The sequence below is a fragment of the Eubalaena glacialis genome, chromosome 19 (assembly GCF_028564815.1).
Source record: "Eubalaena glacialis isolate mEubGla1 chromosome 19, mEubGla1.1.hap2.+ XY, whole genome shotgun sequence".
NCBI lineage: Eukaryota > Metazoa > Chordata > Mammalia > Artiodactyla > Balaenidae > Eubalaena > Eubalaena glacialis.
In genome coordinates this window covers 45,787,486-45,805,039 of record NC_083734.1, presented here as the reverse complement: position 1 = coordinate 45,805,039, position 17,554 = coordinate 45,787,486, and the positions used below count along the sequence as shown (strand labels likewise).

Sequence of the window (17,554 nt, the reverse complement as noted above, 5' to 3'; positions counted from 1 at the left end):
TGTTGGGCTCCCGGGGGATAGGGCGGGCACTGCCCCAGCCAGATGCTTCCTCTGCCTTCTCTCGCTTCTCACCCGTCCACAGGCTGACTCTGTCCTGCTGCTTCTGTCCACTTGCTCAGACTGGGAGCCCCTGCAGGGCAGGGCCTCTTCCCTCAATCTGGGCACATCGCAGGGCAGGGCCCAGGCCTCCTCCCTCCGATTGGGAGCCTTTGTCTCCCCCCTTAGACTAGGGACACCCCAGAGCAGGGCCCCTGTTTCCCCCATCAGACTAGGGGTTCGCCTAGGACAGAGCCTTGTCTCCGCCTCAGACTGGGCAGGACCTGTGCCTCCTCTTTGGGGGGCACTAGGGGAGGGCCCCTGTTTACCTCTTTGGATCAGAAGCTCCCTCAGGGCAAGGCGCTTGTCTCCTCCCTCAGACCGGGGCCTCCTTGATGGTAGAGATACCACTCCGCCCACACTGGGTGGTCTTGCAGGACGGAATTAGGTGGGGTGAAGAGATTCACAAGCCACCTCAGGAGTGGGATGGGGGCCCGGGGACAGTCAAAGATGCCAGGCTTGGTCTCAGTGTCATCTCTGCCAGCTGCCCTGGCTCTGCATGGCCCTGGAGTCCTTGCTTCCTTCTACCTGCTGCCCTCTCCCCCCCCCCCGACTCCCCACGGCCACAGGGCACAGAGCGCAGCAGCCCTCTACCCTGGCGAGGTGAGGCCTCCCTCCCTTCGGTTCTTCGGTTCTTCGCTCTTAGGCAAAGAGAAGTGATGTCTCAAGACTGTTTGGCTAAGCCTAGCTTGCGTCTGCTTTCCCTCCAGCCAAATGCCTTTCACGGGGAAGGAAACGGAGGCCCAGAGAGTGAACTGATTCATACGGGAGCTGGAAGCAGAGCCAGAAATGGAACCCTGGCCCCCTGGCCCCCAGGGACAAGGACTTGTCCACACCTGTCTGCCACTTCCCAGAAAGCAATTGCCAGGGGAGCCCCTCTCCAGGCCCCAGGCGGGCAGAGACTAACAACCTCCTTAGGAGGAATCAGCAGAGGGGTGGAAGATGCCGCAGCACCCTCGGCCCCAAAGAGAGAAGAGCTGTGGGTCACAGGCCAGCTGCACCCCCAGGCGCCCGCCCCAGCCCAGTGGCTGCTTGCCACACAGAAACCAGGGTCCCCACGTGGGGTCCGGACCATACTCCTCAGACAAGACCCACCTCTCCTGCGAAAGGGCCAACAAGCCAGCCTCTTGCCCAGAATTTCAGATATACGACCCTCCCTCTTCTCCCTGCAACCCTCCCCCCACTGCCGGCAAAGCTATGGCATTACCAAAAATCACTCAACTTGGAGGTGAGAAAGCTCTGTTCAAACCCAGCTCTGCCACTGTCTAGTTGTGTAACCTTGAGCAGGGCAGCAGCCTCTCTGAGCTTCAGTCCTTTCATTTGTTTTTTTTGTTTGTTTTTTTTAAAACTAATAACAGGCGTGAGGGTTGTACACTGCAGGAAGGCACCGGCCTAGGGAACGGGTGGGGGACAGCTCCTTCCTGATCTGCCCAATAGCCTGATTTCCTTTCACTCCACAGTCAGAGTTTTCTCAAACCCAGGATGGTAGGGTTTGGATTTTTAGCCACTAATGAAGATCTGGCTAATTGGCTTCCCCAGGAAGGGCGGGGGCGGGAATGCAGAGGGGAGCACATCACCCCCAGTCTGAAGCCGTCGCTGGAAAAGCTGGGAGCAGCCCTGGCGTGTGCCCACACAGCCCTCGCTAACAAGCTAACTCCCGCCTGGCGTCTCCACCCCACCGTCACATGCCCAGGGAAGGTGTCCTGTCAGCCCCACGTCTCCTTGGAGAGGCAGCGGAGAGGAACACAGGCTGGGAGGAAGGGAGGGAGAGGGTGGAAAGGGAGGGAGGCTGACGCCTGTCCTCCCAGCTCTGCCCCTGCTCAGGGGCGGCTGCCAGTGAGTCTCCTCTCCTCGGGGGCACTCGAGCCTCAGGGTGCCAAGGCCAGGGCAGCAGGTGTGGGCAAAGGGACCTTCCCCACGCCCCTATAGCTGCCTCAGGCTGAAAGCAAGCCCAGAGGGAGGCATCCTGTTGCCAGGGGGAGGGACCCCAATCTCTTGGAGGTGAGGGGTGGAAGCCCCACCCATCACCCCACCTCCCCACAGGGAAGTGTTGTCAACACCCAGGATTCATCGAGGGCCTCACAAATGTTGGACAGGAGCCTCAGCCCTGCTGTACCCCTCCACACCCTCCTCTGAGACATTGCCCTTCATGGGGTCAGGCTCTCTCGAGGAGGCTCTTCCCAGGCCCACAGCCCAGCACCCAGACAGCTCCCTCAGACACCAGGATGATCGGGGTCCTGGTGCCTCCAGACTCCAAGCACAGGCCACCGCGCTTCTGCTCATCACACTTCTATCGTCATGCCTGTGCCCCCATGGTACACGCCCATGTGCCCAGCACAGGCTCATGAACGTGTGCCCAGTCACGAAGGCCTCCCCTGCACCCACCACAGGCATCAACATGGGCCCAGCTGGGACTGGGTCACTGCAGAGATGCCACCTTGGATGCTACGTGGACAGACAGGGTGCTGTGCCCATGCACACACATCATATACGTTTACAACCCCTCAACAGATTGCAGTGCATCTGGGGGTTCCCTCAAGTGCCAGCTCGATGCATCTCCAGCTTAGAGTGAAAGACATTGGGGACCCCATTTGCCCATGCTGAGTCCAGCTACCCCTTCTCAGAGAGGCAACTTCTTGGCCCCTCTCCTGCTTTGTCAAGTTCAGGGTCTCCTTGCTAAAGCATTTACATTTTTGTCTACAAATACAGGCCACTCCACTCTCACCAATGCTTACCCAACCAGGCAATGCCAAGGGCTGAGATGCCCCTCCTGGACCTCGCACCCCCAGCCCTTGTCTCCCTCTACAGGTGCTCAGCCTCCTGCACCAGGACAAGGGGCCGGCGGGCCTTGGACCCCCTTCCACCTGCTGCTGGAGGGTGAAGGACAGGGCTTCTGGGCTGCAAGTTTCAGCCCTCACCTCACAGGTCAATTACTCTACTGCCCTGCAAGCCAACCGGGAACAAACAGCCAAATCTGCGTCCCATTATGTTCCCTCCCTAGGGATGCTAAGGTTAGCACCAGGAGAGACTCTGGAGGATGGAAGATGGGGGAGCCCAGAGAAGGCAGGAGGAGACTCAGAGTTTCCTGCCTGACTGCTGGGTCCAGACTGACCTGGGAAGTCTGATCAGATTCCAGGGGCATCTTTCAGTTCTCCCTGTTGCCTAACCTGAACCGTCCCACCAGAGCAGGACCCGGGAAGGTGGAGCACGAGCTGGAAGGCAGGGGAGAAATAAACAGTCTCCCCTTTCCTCTGCAAAAGACTTGAAGACTCCAACCTTCTCGTCTCAGTTAAATCCATCCATCCATCTGGAGTGATGAGGTGTAAACTCAGCACCAGGCTTGCTGGATGCTGTGGGGAAAACGGACCAGCCATGAATGACAGCACTCTTGATACCCACCCCTCAACCAAGCACACTCTCGTGACAGCCCACAAGGGGCTCTGACAGCCTCTATTCATTCAGTTCTCAGAGTCACCTCGTGAGGTTGCTCTCCCCCATTTTACAGGTGAGAAAGCAGAGGCTCAAGAAGGGGTGACTTGTCCATGGTCAGAGTTGGCAAGTGGAGAGGCCTGGTCTCGACTGTGGGGTTCTCAGCCCGGATCTCCTTTCTCTCCTCTACACCCTGCTACCCCTGAGGAAGACGCTGATTCTGCCACCAAGGCATCCCTGAGTCTTCGTCTGAGCCACTGGGCCAGAGCCCCTTACGTCCCCTCAGTCTGTCCAGCTCCCTAAGAAGGGAACACTCGAACAGGCCCCTCCCCAGAGAAGCGCAGAGACCCTCAACCCCATCCTTTTTGGGGAGACCTCACACCGGAAGAGTGGGGACCCTTCCCCAGGGCGTGGCTGAGAGAGAAGGAGGGGCAGGGAGCAGAGCTGCCCCAGGGCCACAGAAGCCCAGGCTGGGAAGGGGGTCCTGCCCTTCCACAGCCCTCCCCTCATACCTTAGTTTGGTACTGAGTCCTCCCAGCCCCTGCCACAGGCTGTGCCGACACAGAACTGCAAGTCCTATTTCAGGAACGCCATCCAGCCAGGACTTGGATTCCTCCAGAAACAGACAGCTCATTACATCTAAGGCACCAATTACCTTGTGGAACTCCTCCTTCCTTAAAAAGAGCCAGAGTCTGTGCCCATGGCCCTCAGAGGGGTCCAGGGGCAGGGCATGATTACTTCTCCCTTCAGGGCAGAATGAAGGCTCCTGAACCCGAATCTTCTCTCCTGAGCCCAACACCTCAAGTCTTTCCTTCTGTGGCCTGGCTTCAGCCCCGGGCCATGTGCACTGCCCTCTGTTGGGTCAGCCCCATGTTGTCACCACCGCCTTTAGCTGGTGGCCTTCAAAACTGCTCCAATGGTCCAGATAAGGTCTGAGCAGCCCAGATGACCCCTCTCTGCCTCTGCTCTCACCAGCCCTCCTCCTGCCCCCAGCATGTGTGCCACGGGAAACAAATGCCAGGGCATACTCAGCCCTGCTCTGGGACCAGAACGTACCTTCCTTACCTCCTGCTCCTAACTCTCAGGCCTCCCCTGACCTCAGGCCTCAGGGCCAACTTGTCTCCTCCTGCCTGGGATGGACGACTCTCCTGGCAAGGTTAGCTCAACCTGCCGGCTCCTTCTAGGCACTTCCCTCTGCCCTCTGCTGCCTGGCCATGTTAATGTGATGCCAGGAGTCTGCTCTGGGTCTTAGCCCCTTCCTAGCAACTATGCCCTTGACAGCCCCAACCAGGCATATCCCAGCTACAAGCACCAAAGCGTTTGCCCAGGAGTCTGAGTGGGCAGCCTGCTCTGCCCATAATTCTCTGCTTAGTGGCCTGAGGCCCTTGATACCCTGTCTGGAAGCCAGCCATCTCAGGGGTGTGTCCAGCCACTCCGAGGACTGGAAAACCACAGCCCACACGATAACATCTGATGCATATTAAGCACACAGTGCTTCCTCCGTGTTAACCTACTTCCTCCTCACCAAACTCTGCCCTACTGCCAGAGGGCCCCAGCACTGGAAGGAGAGGCTCCCTTACCCCCAGCTGCTTCCCAGCACTCTGCCCCATATCTGCATCCCATGCTCGCATGGTGGCTAATTCTGGCATCTCATCAGACAGTAATTATGGGGGAATCAGCAGTGCTGTCATCTCGGCAGCTCGGCACCTGTCACCACGCCGCCATTCCCCAGGCGGCTGGGATGGGACCGGAAGCTGGTGGAGGAGGGGTGTGCTGGGGTGAGGGGCGTCTGCTCCCTCCCCGCCTCTGCAGCCCTCACTTCCTTCAACCCTACCTCCCCACAGGTGCACAACACATGTCAACAAGGTGGCCGCTAGCCACACCAGTGCTCCCTGTTAGCCAGGCCAGGTACTGAATGCATATGCCCTGTGTCACACATAGGCATGCCCATGACCAAACAGAGCAAGAAGGACACAGCACGCCAAGGCTCAAATCAAAAAATGCCCCTTCCCATAAGTGTGACTTTGAACAAGTCATTTTACTTTTCTGGATGTCAGTTTCTCTAATGGCAAAATGGGGGAAATAGTGCTTACCTTGGGAAGAGGGGAAGAAATAAATATGTAAAGTATCTAGCACAGTGCCTGACATATGGACGATCACGTATTCACTCAACAAACAATGAGTACACACCTACTATGCACTGGGCAATATGAGGATGCCAAGATAAATGAATTGCAGTTTAGCAAAGACCACGCTGGGGCCATACTAGGGCACAGGCATTTTGTTTAGCTGATGGTGCTTTGTTTTGTTTCTTTGAATTTTAATGCCTTTAAGGAACACAGGCACTCTACTCCTCACCGCAGTCCTCACCATTCCCTATTGTCCTCATCCACTGCTTCACTCATTTCCAGCCCCTGAAAGCACTGAGTTTGCTGCCCCAAAAGCAAACGTGAACTAGTAGGCTCAGTGATGTCCAGAACCGATGCCATGAGAGATTTGACAGAGCCATGGGAGCTCAGAGGGGCGAGCCTGGAGGTGGTCAGGGAGGGGCACTTCAGGGAGGAGCGGAAGTGGGAGGTGACAAAGGGAGGGTGTTCCTGCAAGAGGAGGCACAGAAGCAGAGGGTCACAGAGGGAAAGGGGAGGCCCACTGGGAGCTGATGGAGACAGAGGCATCTCAAGGGGTCCTTCCTAGTGCTGGATCTCCGGGCCCCAGGCTGCAGCGCCTCCCTCTCCTCCAGAACATTTCCTAGGTGGGTGTTGTTGGTGGAGCTACGATGTAAAACCATGTTCCCTTGCCTCACAAGCAGCATCTGCTGTCCCAACTAAGTCACTGAGTCACTTCCCTGGCCTCATGGAGAGGAACACAGCCCCACTCTGGCTCTTTACAGATGTAAAAAGTAAGTCTGGGAAAGGACTGAGCTCCCTGCCTCTGGGAGTATTCCAGAAGAGGGTAAGTGAAAGAGGAGGGCATTCAGGCCCCCTCCCTGGTTCCCTGCCCCTGAGCCTTGGCCCCTCTGCCATTTGTGTGGGGAAGCGGGGGTGGCCTGTGTGACCAGGACCTGGGTCGAGGGGAAAGCCTGCAGTTTCAAGTCACTCCTGCCTTCTCCTGGCAGCAGCCACCGAGGGGGGCGGGGGGGGGGGAAGGAAGGAGAGCGGCATCGTTGCTCTTTTAGGAAAATGGTAATTTTAATTAAGAGGCAGACAAACGAGCACTCTACAGATTGTCTCCGAGCAAAGTTATTAAAAAGCCATCAAGGCGTCGGCAGCCACAGTGGCAAGGAGGGCTGCCTCCCCCATCTGCCCGCCCGGATTGGGGCCGAAGCATCCTCCAGAGAGCTGGAGAAGGGCTGGAGGATGTGCAGCCTGCAAACAGCCAAGGCAGGGACTCTGCGGCCCCTCTCCCGAGGGCGGTCAGGGGCAGCGCACAGACAGTGCCCAGGGCACAGCCTGCCCCAGCCCCAGGGAGGGGCCGGGGGAGGTACAGAAAGGGAACCAGCAATTGGGCATCCCCTGCTGTGGGCTGGGCTCTGGTCCAGCTGCTGCTGCTTTTCCTGTATTCTTCTCAACAAGGCTGCCATTTTACAGGCAAGGACACTGAGGCTCAGAGAGGGAGAGTGGCTTGTCCAAGGCCACAAAGCTAGGACATGGCTTATGTGAGCCTTTGAACCCAGATCAGACTGACTCTCAAGTCCAGTGCTCCAGGCTGCTGGTCCGGGGCATGGAAGTGAAAGGTGGGTTCCCAGAGGCCCCCTTGAAGTGGCCCCAGCTCTGGCCCAACAATGCTGCCCACAGTCCCCAGGGTCACGGGGACTTGGGACCTCAGTCACTGCCTGCTTGGCAGGGACACACTATAGGAGAGGAGTGCTATTGGGTCAGGGGACACTCTACAGGGACATGAAGTGCAGAGCAGCTGCCAGCAGGGGGAGCAGGGGGGGATGGGGCATCAGTGGACAGAGGGTCACAGCCCTTTCCAGACAGCCAGCCAGGCCACAGCCCCAGGCCCCACAGCCAGTGAATTCAGCCAACCCCTTAACCTCTATCTGCTCACCACATAAGCAATGAAAGAAACTTCGCTGTCTTGGTCACTGTTGGCCTCTGAGCCTAGCCCAGTGCCTGGCACAGAGAAGGTGTTCAATAAATCTGTATTGAATGAAAGAAGGAAGGAATGGATGGATGAATGAATAAACGATTGAATAAATGAAATGCGATCACAGGGTTACAAGTGCCTATAAACTAAACAAAGCTGTACTGAGGTCGATGTGGTCCCATCTTCTCCCATCGCCCCCCTCTGGCCGACGCTAGAACATGGGCTGCCCCTGATAAGAAGGGCCCTGACCCCCTCTCCCCAGGCTGTCTGTCCCCTCGACAGAGGGCTCCCGCCTCCTCCTCCCTCCCCAGCCCCACTACACAGAGCTTTGCAGCCGGCACACACATATACATGCACACGTGTTTGCTCGCGCACACTGACTCACATGCACACACGTGCACACACGGACACATTCTCGGCCAGGCAAGGTGCCCTCCCCAGAGTCAGGTCTCTGCTGCCCCCTCCCCTGGCAAAGGCCTGGGCCCCCCAGGGATAGCCCCCTCCCCCGTTTCTGGCCCCCGAGGCTGGGGAGAGGCACCAGCTAGGGAGCAGTGGGTGGCAGGATGGTGGGGAGAGGCCCCCCTCCTGGCTTACCAACCTGGAGACTTTAAACAGAGGGAACAGAGTCCTGGAGGCTTCCCTCCTGCTGCACGCTGGAGCCCTGGGTGAGGGACAGGAAAGGAGGAAAGTCGTGAATGAATGCCCAGAGCCGGAGGAGAGGAGCTGAAGAGAGGAAGGGGCTGGGGCAGGGCTCCCAAAGTGGGAGGGGCCCGGCAGGGGCCTTGGGCCTTGGGGGAGGAGGGGACGGGGACAGAGCAAGGCAGAGCATTAGGAGTTGTCCCTTTGGGGGGTCACTGAGGGCTGGGGGGCAGGCAGGACAGACACTGGGTGTCGGAGGAAGAGCAGGGGCTGAAGGGGCAGAGACACGGGTGGGAGACAGACAGGAGGACAGACAGCAGGACAACACAGAAAACAAAGGGGTCTCCAGAGTGGGGTCCCCAGGACAGACAGCCAGTAAGCCAGGCCTGGTTCTCCTCCCAGAAACGGGGGCAGGCTCTTTACTGGGGTCCACACAAGACCCCCATCTGCCTCCCCCAGCCAAGGTCACCTCATTCTGGAAGGCTGGTGGGTTCAGAGTCAGAGAGGCCTGCCTTCATTGCACTGGTGACCACCCCCTCCCGGCCCAAGAGACCCCCATCTGCTCCACTCACCCCCTAACCCTGAGGAAGGCCCTCCTTCTCTGCCCACAACAGAGGAAACAGGGGTACTTCACACCCGACACGCGCGCACACACTCTTGCTGTGATAGGGGCTTGCCCGAAGCCCTGTGCCCAGCTCCTGCCCCCCACGCTCACCCAATCCTCAAACTGCCAGGGCAGGGCCCCCCTCAGGTGTCCGTCATGCTGCCTCGCTCTCACTCTGCAGGAAGTCCTTCTAACTGTACTCTACCTCCCTCGTGCCCCAACGCCTGTCTGCTGCCTTTCATCCTGGGGCGCGCGGCATTAGGACCCTTCCTGCGCACTGTGGGCCAGGCACCCTCTCGGGCCCAGCCCTCACTGGCTGTCTCGGACCCATCCACACCCACATCACGTCTGGCTGCAAGCATCCTCAGAGCCCCCTGCCAATCTGATGTTTCCAATTTTCCCACCGATTACCCAAGACACAGGCATCCTGGGGAAAAGCAGCTGTTGTACCCAGATGTTGGGACATTGACTGGGGGAAGAGATCAAGAATGTTCACTAACATATGTAGCCCCAGAGGGCTTCCTGGACAAAGCAGTGGGGTGGGGGTGGGGCACAGAAGGGGCAGGTGGACAGAGGGGCACCAGGTGGGGGCATGAAGACTCAAGAGGCCTAGCTCCCCTCTCACCACCAGCCTTAAGTGGCAGCTCCAGGGGCCCAGCCCCAGACCGGCTTGGGTGAGAATCTGGGTTTTAGATAAGAGGCTCTCTCAGGTATGTCTCTTTTTTCCTGGGAGAACAGCCACCCATTCGTTCATTCAACTGGACAGTGAGGAGGAGGATGAAGACAAAGACGTTACTATTTAGTGAAAGCTCACAATGTGCCAGGAGCTCCGCCTAAATTACCTCATTTAATCCTGGTACCCACCTTGTGAGGGAACCACCGTTATCAGCCCCAATTTACAGATGAGGAAACTGAGCTTCAGAGACGTGAAGTGACTTGCCCAAAACCACACAGCAAGTGAGTCACAGGGCTGGGATGCCAGCCCGGATCTGTCCGACGCCAGAGCCTGAGCTCTTGACCCCTGAGCTGAACTGCTTCCCATCCATCCTCCCCAGCTTTTGGCTGGCTCCCATTCAGTGCCCGCTGGGAAGTTCTGCCTAAAGTCTAACCTCTTTCCATCCCACGCTCCAGCATAAACTATTTTTTACGGACAATAAGTGGAGCAGAAGGCTTCACTTCAGTTTCTTTCTGCCTCATCCTAGGAGTGGGAAGCAGACAATTCTAACCTTAGGCTGCAAACGGACCAGGGATCAGGGGTGGGGGATGAGCTGCTGGGTTCAGGAGAAGTGGCTTCTCCCAAGCTTCACCTTTAAGTGACTTCTGCCTCTCCGGGAGCCCCTTTCCTACTCTCCTGCCTCTGTCACAGAAGAGGCTCCAGGAAGCCCCTCAAAGGTCTCTTCTCGTTTTAACATCCAGAAATCCCCCCCAAGCACCCACGCTAGGGAGAGCCTAAAAAGTCAGGGGCAGCAAAGCGAGAGTTGTTGTCAGTCCTAACAGCCCTGGCTTTCCCTCAGAGTCCCAACTTTCAACTTAGAAGAAGGCTGGGACAAGAATGGGGACTCACCAGGCCAGCCTGGCCACTGGGAGGGGACGGACTAGGCAGGGGACAGCCCCGGAGAGGAGGCATAGAGGCCCGGGTGTATCTGCAAGGGCTTCAGTGAGCCGTGGAATGCCTTCCCAATGAACTGGGATCGTTAATTCTTCCTCAGTGAGGCAGCTGCCGGTGCCTGGGGTGATGCCACAGATGCCTGCTGTGTCTGCAATTATCAGCCCCCCTGGGGTGGAAGGAGCCAGCAGGACACACACCCCCTCTGCCTCCTAGGCTCTGCACAAACATCTCCAGCTTAGGGCCACTCTGTGGGGGGTCTCTGGATCTGGGGGGCCCCCTGTGGGTCCCTGGGTCTGGGGTCTCCAGCATGCTCTGTGACTGGGGTGGAAAAGAGACCAGGGTGCTGGGATGAGGAGGCTGGCAGAAGTGAGGAAGGCAGGCGTGTGAAAACCCAGCTCCTTCCCAGTCTCAATGCTACTCCATTCCGGGATATGCAGGCAACTGGGCCAGGTGGCTGAGGCTACCAGGAACCAGGAAAAGGTTGTGGGGGAGATGAGCCACCATCTGGCAGTGCCTCCGCAGAAGAAAAGATGGACTGGATTATAGTCCCTGGTTGGAACGGAGTGCTGCACAGCCTTTTTTTTCTGGGGTGGGAGGAAAACAGACGGTAGCTGAATCCTATAGCCTCTCACTTATCCATCTTCTGGGCTGAGAGGACAGATTTAGGCAAGATGTGCCTTCAGAGCAGGAGGGACTGTTTGTAAGGCGTATGCAGGCGCACAAAAGCACCAGTGTTCTCTTGGGCCAAATCTCCATTTTTCCTGGTTTAGCTGGAGCTGGGAAGTATTTATTCCCACCGTCTGTGTGGTGAGGCATATATTATCTCAGGAGAGAGGAGGTGGGTAGAACCTGTGACAGCTGGAAGGGACTTTAGAGATTCTCTAGTTCCACCCTCTTCTCACACCGAGGACACTGAAAACCAGAGGGGGCAACTAACTTGCCTAATGTCACACAGCAGTAGGGGAGGCAGGCAACCTGACACCAGTCCAACGCTTGCTCTTTACCCTGCACTTGACTTCTCTGCCCTGGGGGATCAAAGACTGACTTCGCTGTAACCTCCTCTTCCCCAGCAGCTCTGAACTCCTCTTTCATCACGGTCCCCTGCACTCTGCCAACCATCACAGCCACAAGAGATTAAACTGGATCTACCAAGTTCCTTCCGATAGCCCAAAGGTCATCTCAAAGGTCATGCCAACCAGTCCCCTGCCCCTAGGTACAACACTAGCTTACTTGCGCTCACAGACACCTATCATTGAGGTAAGAGATGCAAAAACACCACCTCGGAGCAGCCACCCTTCACGCACCTGGAGGTTTCCTTCCCATCTAACCTCGATTCCTCCTGCTGCAGCGTGGGCCTGTTTCCTCTCAAGCTGTCCTGTGCAAAGACAGGGGGAGGAGGAGAAGAACAGGATTCCCCGCCTCCAAACCCTTCTGTCTGCCCACCTGCAGCAGAGAGGATGAGGGCAGGGTATCCCAGGGTGGCTGGGCCCTGAGCCCAGTGCATGTGTGGGGCACGAGGGCTGCGGTGGGGAAGCAGCCGCCTGAGTGTAGGAGAAACAGCTCTTCTGGGAATTGTCCTTCTGACTCCTGATCCCCTGCAATATCCTGCATCTCAGGGTTAGGGGAGGGTCTCCTCTGGGTTCAGAGACATCCATTCCCTCCCCATACCATTTATTGACTGTTTATCATGTGTCAGGCACCGTGCTGGACATTTTCATCTATTACTTCATTTAAGTTTCACAACAATTCCGTGGTCAGAAACTAAACTGCCCCCCGGGTCAGTTCCTCCCTGAGACTAAATCTAACCTTCATCCCTCTTGCTGTGTTTCCTCTGGCCCCGTCCACCATGGCGGTGGAGGGGATTTTTGCTCCTGTCTTCAGAAATCCTCACCTTACTCAGTGGCCCACCTTATCTTCTCCTGGCTGCCAACCTTTACCCCAGTCTTGCCCCATGTGATGAGTATTATGGGGGTGAAAGGAAATGAGGCAGGTTGGGGGCTGGGATGCAGCGCACTGCCCTGTGCCAGACACAGAGCACATACCAGGTGGCAGGGGAGAAGGCCCGTGAGATCAGTCGGGGTAGACGGAGGTGGGTGCAGAACTGAGGGCAGCAGTTTCTCCCTCCCCGTGACCCTTGCAGGGAGCACCGCGCCTCACCTGTGGTGTGCTGGCCAGGCAGGGCCCAGACATGCAATGGTCCTGTTCTCAGTGACCATCTCTCAGGTCCAAGTTCCAACCCACACACACCCAGAGCCCAGGGGCCTGAGCAGAAGTGGGCAGGGCACAAGACAGCAGGACTTGTCCTGGACTGTGAAGCCGCCTGTCTGGCAGCTGAAGCCAGGGGAGGGACTCTTACACCTAGCTAAGCTCCTGGCATCTAGAGGTGCTCAGACCCTGACCCCTCTGCCAGGCTCAGTGGGGTTTCACACACCCTGTGGTAGCCACAGGCAACTGTAGTAAATTCACACCCACTTGGTTTCCCTGTTTGGACTTTCTGGAGCAGGAGTGATGAGGGTAGGGGTCCCCTCCACTAGGGCTATCCCCCCATCCTGTCTCTAGCACGGCTGGAGCACAGGAGCCACCTCCCCAGGGAATTTTCAGGCCTCACCCGGCTTCCATCCCTCTGGGAGATTCCAGCAGTGACAGCCTGGGCCAATGGGCAAGGGGAATTGGAGTGGTGGGTGGGACTCTGGTCCCCGTGGGCGGCACCCTCCCCCTTCAAGCAGGCACCATTGATGTATGCAAAGCATATGCAAATCACCCAGAAGAGAGACACAACAACGGTGGAATGTCAGAAGAGAACTTGGAGAGGAGCCAGCCTGTGCCCCCTCATTTCACAGGTGAGGAAAGAGGCCCTCGCCAGGAAGGGACTTGCTCAAGGTCATTCGGACATTTGGGCGCTGAGGCTGGATCCTAACGAGGTCTCTTTACTCAGTCCAGTGCTCTTTCCATGACAGTCTTGTCTTCCACGTGGGGGGGCTTATAAGATGGTGAAGGGGTCACAGGGCCTGTAGGGGTTCCCTTGGACCCTTCCCTTCCCCCTGTGAGCCCGGGTAGTGGGTGTGGGGGAACCATGGGCAAGGGCAGCGATGATGCCTGGGACAGTGGGCGACCAGAGGTGTGGAGGGGCCAGAGGCCGGAGGCATTGGTTTCCGGCAGCCAAGCAGTAGAAGGTGGCAGGAGAACTTGAGTGTCTGAAGCCCAATGTCAGGGCAAGGTGCCTGCTGTGTGCGGGGAGGGGGATGGCGCCCTCACTACACACACATCTCTAAGCGCTCAGCAGCCCCCTTCCGCCTGGACCCTGATGACTATGACACCTGACAGACCATAATAGTCAACTCAGGCCGGTCCCTTCCGTGGCTGCAGCTCCTCCCCTCCCTCCAACCAACTTGGCTTCTTAACCTTCCAGACAGTCCTAGAAAGCAGGACAGATGTGAAGGAAAGAAGAGAGACAGGTATGAGGGGGCAGACAGACAGAAAAGGGGAGACTAAGGAGCAGAAGGGGGAGACAAAGAGGAGAGACAGCGGGAAGGGCAGAGGGAGAGAAATGGAGGGGCAGGGATGGGGGGCACCAGGGGGAAGAAAGTGGGGGAGTCTGAGGAGCAGAGGGGGGAATGTGGGAGCAGTGGAGCCGAAAGGGGGCTCCCAGCCTCTGGAACTGAAGGACAAGGCTGGAGCCTGGGCGAGGGGCATAGGAGCCCCATCGAGGCCCGAGGCTGTCTGGCAAGAGTAGGGGACCAGGTCCCTGCCCCTCTGCCCACCTCCCCAGCAAATCTCCCGGCTGCCAGGAAATCAGTCCTCCCTCCCGCTCTCCTTCCCTCCCTCCCTCGGGGCAGGCAAGCGCTGCTTCCCAGCCAAATCCAAAGCCTTCATCTCTGCTTTTCAGAGCTGGGAATGAAAGAAGGGGAAGCAAGTGCAGCCCTCAAACCCGCTGACGGCCAGATTTTTATTATCTTTGCTCGAATGGGCCCTAGGAAGCCAACAAGGGATTCTTCAAAGAGCATCTGAGTGGCTCATTGAAGCCTGCACCTGCACCAGCCCACCCACGACGGGCAGCTGGGGCTTGGGGCGGGGGCACAATCTGTCCCCCACCTCCCACCAAACCCAGAGACCAGATCGGAGGCTGCCTGGAGCCTCACCCTTCGTTCCCTGTGCCTAGGCAGGGGCCACTCGGTCAGGTAGTCAGGCTCAAAGGCTAGACCAGGCCCACTGGGCCTCTGAGACAGTCTCTGTCCCTCTCTGGGCCTCGAAGACACAAACTAAGGAAGAAATCGGATCTCCTTGCCAGGGCTTGGAGGAGATAAGTGCTTGGGATTCCTCGAAAGCAAAACTTTAATGGCAAGCTCCAGATCCTTCCCCTGAACTCTCTGCCTGCGCCCCCAATGGCCTCCTGTCTCCCTTCCAACCAAGCTGCCCCTCCATTCCCGAGCCCCAGGCCCACTACCCAGGATGATCCTCAAACCCCAAACACAGCTCCCTCAGGTTAAATCCTCAACCTCGTCTCCCTTCTTTCCCCAAGACCTAACCTGGGGTGGAGATGGGGCTAAAACAGATCTGGTACTTCCAAGAGCCTAGCCCCCTCCCTCCTACGCTTGGGTTTTGTCAGAGAAAGCCAAGGTTCGAACTGGGCAGACAGCAACCGTGCCACCATCACCCCCAGCTCTGACCACACCGGTGAGATCGATGCTCACAGCCAAAGAAGGAATCAATGGTTCTAATTAAACATTTTTTCCAGGGTGGGTCCCTGGCCAGAGAGAGAGAAAGAGAGATCATCTGAGGCTCTGCATCACAGCACCCAACTCTGCCCTGTACATGTTTAAGAAACATGGAACCCAGGATTCCCAGCAGGAATCAGGCCATGAAGACCCCAGACCCCATCCCGTCCGCGTTAGGCAAGGAGGCAAGCAGAAAGCATGCGGTGGGAGCAAACCTCCCAGTGGTTCATTCCCAGGGACCCTTCCCCTAGAAGAGCTCCCCGGCTCCACTCAGCACTGCCTGAGACCACAGTTGCTTCTTCCAGATCTCCAGAGCACATGGGGGACCTGCATCTCCATCCCGGCCCTGAGGGTCATCACAGAGAACTGGCCAACATGGTAAGGGCGGAAGGAGCAGGGGTGGGGGGAGAACTGGACAAAGACCCTCTTGTCCCCAAGGCACAGTGGCAGGAAGCCAGGGCAAAGCCTTTGCACTTGCTGCCAATGGTGCCTGGGTGCCCGGCAGTCTGGGTGGAGGGGGGAATCTTATTCTTGGAACCCCCTCCTTTTATGCTCCATCCCTTGCTTCTACACTAGGCCACCAGCTAAGTCTCTGCCCCAACAACTCCCAGCTTGCCTGGAGCCTTCCTTCCTGTATGAATGCCGGACCTTGACACTTGCCCACAGTGGGCCCAACATCAACTAAAACCAGCAAAAGACCTCACACGGAAACCATAACTGCCCCCCCCATATGTAGACACGTGCAACCACGCCAGAAACCACCACCATCACAGCTGCCACCAATGATTACAAAGCCTCACATTTTCACAGTGACAGTCTCCATCACATGCATCACCAATTTTTTAAGACCAGCAAGAAGGATAGGGAAGGGAATGAGAGAAACTGAGGCACAGAGTTAGACAGCAAAGCAGTTGGCTCAAGGTCACCCAGACCAAGATATCCAGAGTTGGAAAGAAGGCATCCTATCCCCACCCCAAAGTGCTCAAACCCAACACCAAGGAATATTCAGACCCACAAGCCTGGAAGTCTGGTCATCTACCCCCGACTCCCAGCCCTTATCTGTTTCCCCCTCCCCAAAACAACAGTAGCTCCAACATCTTTTGAAAAGCTCCAGCCAGGAACCCACTTCTCCTAAAGTTGGGGGCTGCAAGACCTCCTGGTTCCCTCGTATTTGGCAGTCCAGGATCTCTCCTCGCACACTCCCCTGTTCTTGCTCACCTGGCTCCCCTCGGCCCCCGGGGTCCCTCGGTCCAGCCTCCTCCCTGGAAGATCGGGCGCTGCCCTCCGCTGTCCTCTCCCACCAGGCCAGGGCAAAGCGCCGGAGGCACTGCCAGGGCTGCATGGGGAGGGGTGGGGCTGGGGGGCTTGCACCAGCAGCTGCACACACCCCGCCGGGCCCTGCCAGCCGAGCTGCGGAGGCACCCGGCCGGCCCCCTCTGCTTCCACCAGCATCCTGCTGCCCCCACCGACAGGACTCGGAGCTGGCCAGGGAGCTTCTGACGTAGCAAAGGGGTGCGTGGGAGGGGAGGGGGGGTTAGCGCGGCCCCTCCCCAGCCCCGCCCTCTGCCGCTCAGCCTCCAGCAGTCCCTACTTCCTCATTCACCCTAGATCCTCTCCCCAGCTGGGGGCGCCCTCCCCTGCCCTCTGGCCTCTGCAAGGGGAGGGCTTAAGATCAAATGGCCCCTCCCCCTCCCGCCAGCCTAGCGGGGAGCGGGTCCCCAGTCTCTGCAACTGCTGCCTAGGCTCCCAGGTCTCCAGGGCTAGGGCCTCGAGGTGACTGGGGAGGGGGGTGCGGGGAATACAGGCTTGTATCCTGGCAACACAACCAACCCCAGAATACACTAATCCCCTTCCTTCCCTGGGGGGCGGGCGCAAAGCGCCTACTACCACCATCCAAGGGCGTGCACCCCATTCTGGGACCTGGGGGAAAGAGGCCTTTAATGCTCCCACCACTTCTCCATCCCCTTCGCCTCCCCCTGCATCCTCCTCTTCCTCCACCTCGGATGGACCACTCCCCTCCCCCACTCTCCTCACCATCCATCCCCCTTCCTCTTTTCTCCCTCCCTCCCCCCTCCACATAAACCCCTTTAAATTTTAACCCTTCGGGCCCCCTTCCCCGGGCCTCACGAGGCCCTCCCCACCCGGTCTCCAGCCTCGCCAATGCAGGACCCCCTCTCTGGTCCCAGCACTCCTCTCGCCCCGGTCCTCCTCCCAAGCCCGGAGCGCCGAGGTCCCCTGCCCCCCACACACCTGCGACCCGAGCATCCCTCGCCCCGTCGGCCGCCGCCTCCCCGGCCCGGCCGCCGCCCCCGCCCCCGGCCGAGGGGAAAACACACAAAGAAAACAGAAATACCTTCCACTTAAGCATGGAGG

General features: G+C 58.1%; 1 protein-coding gene across 2 annotated transcripts in view; it reads right to left on the bottom strand.

The window, feature by feature from the left end:
- SRCIN1 (SRC kinase signaling inhibitor 1) overlaps positions 1–16,523 on the bottom strand; it is a 64,857-nt gene extending 48,334 nt beyond the window's left edge. For both annotated transcript variants that reach the window (XM_061175756.1, XM_061175755.1), the window contains exon 1: positions 16,400–16,523. In XM_061175756.1, coding sequence (XP_061031739.1) covers positions 16,400–16,523 — 124 coding nt within the window. The remainder of the gene's footprint in view (positions 1–16,399) is intronic.
- Positions 16,524–17,554: the final 1,031 nt, after the last annotated feature.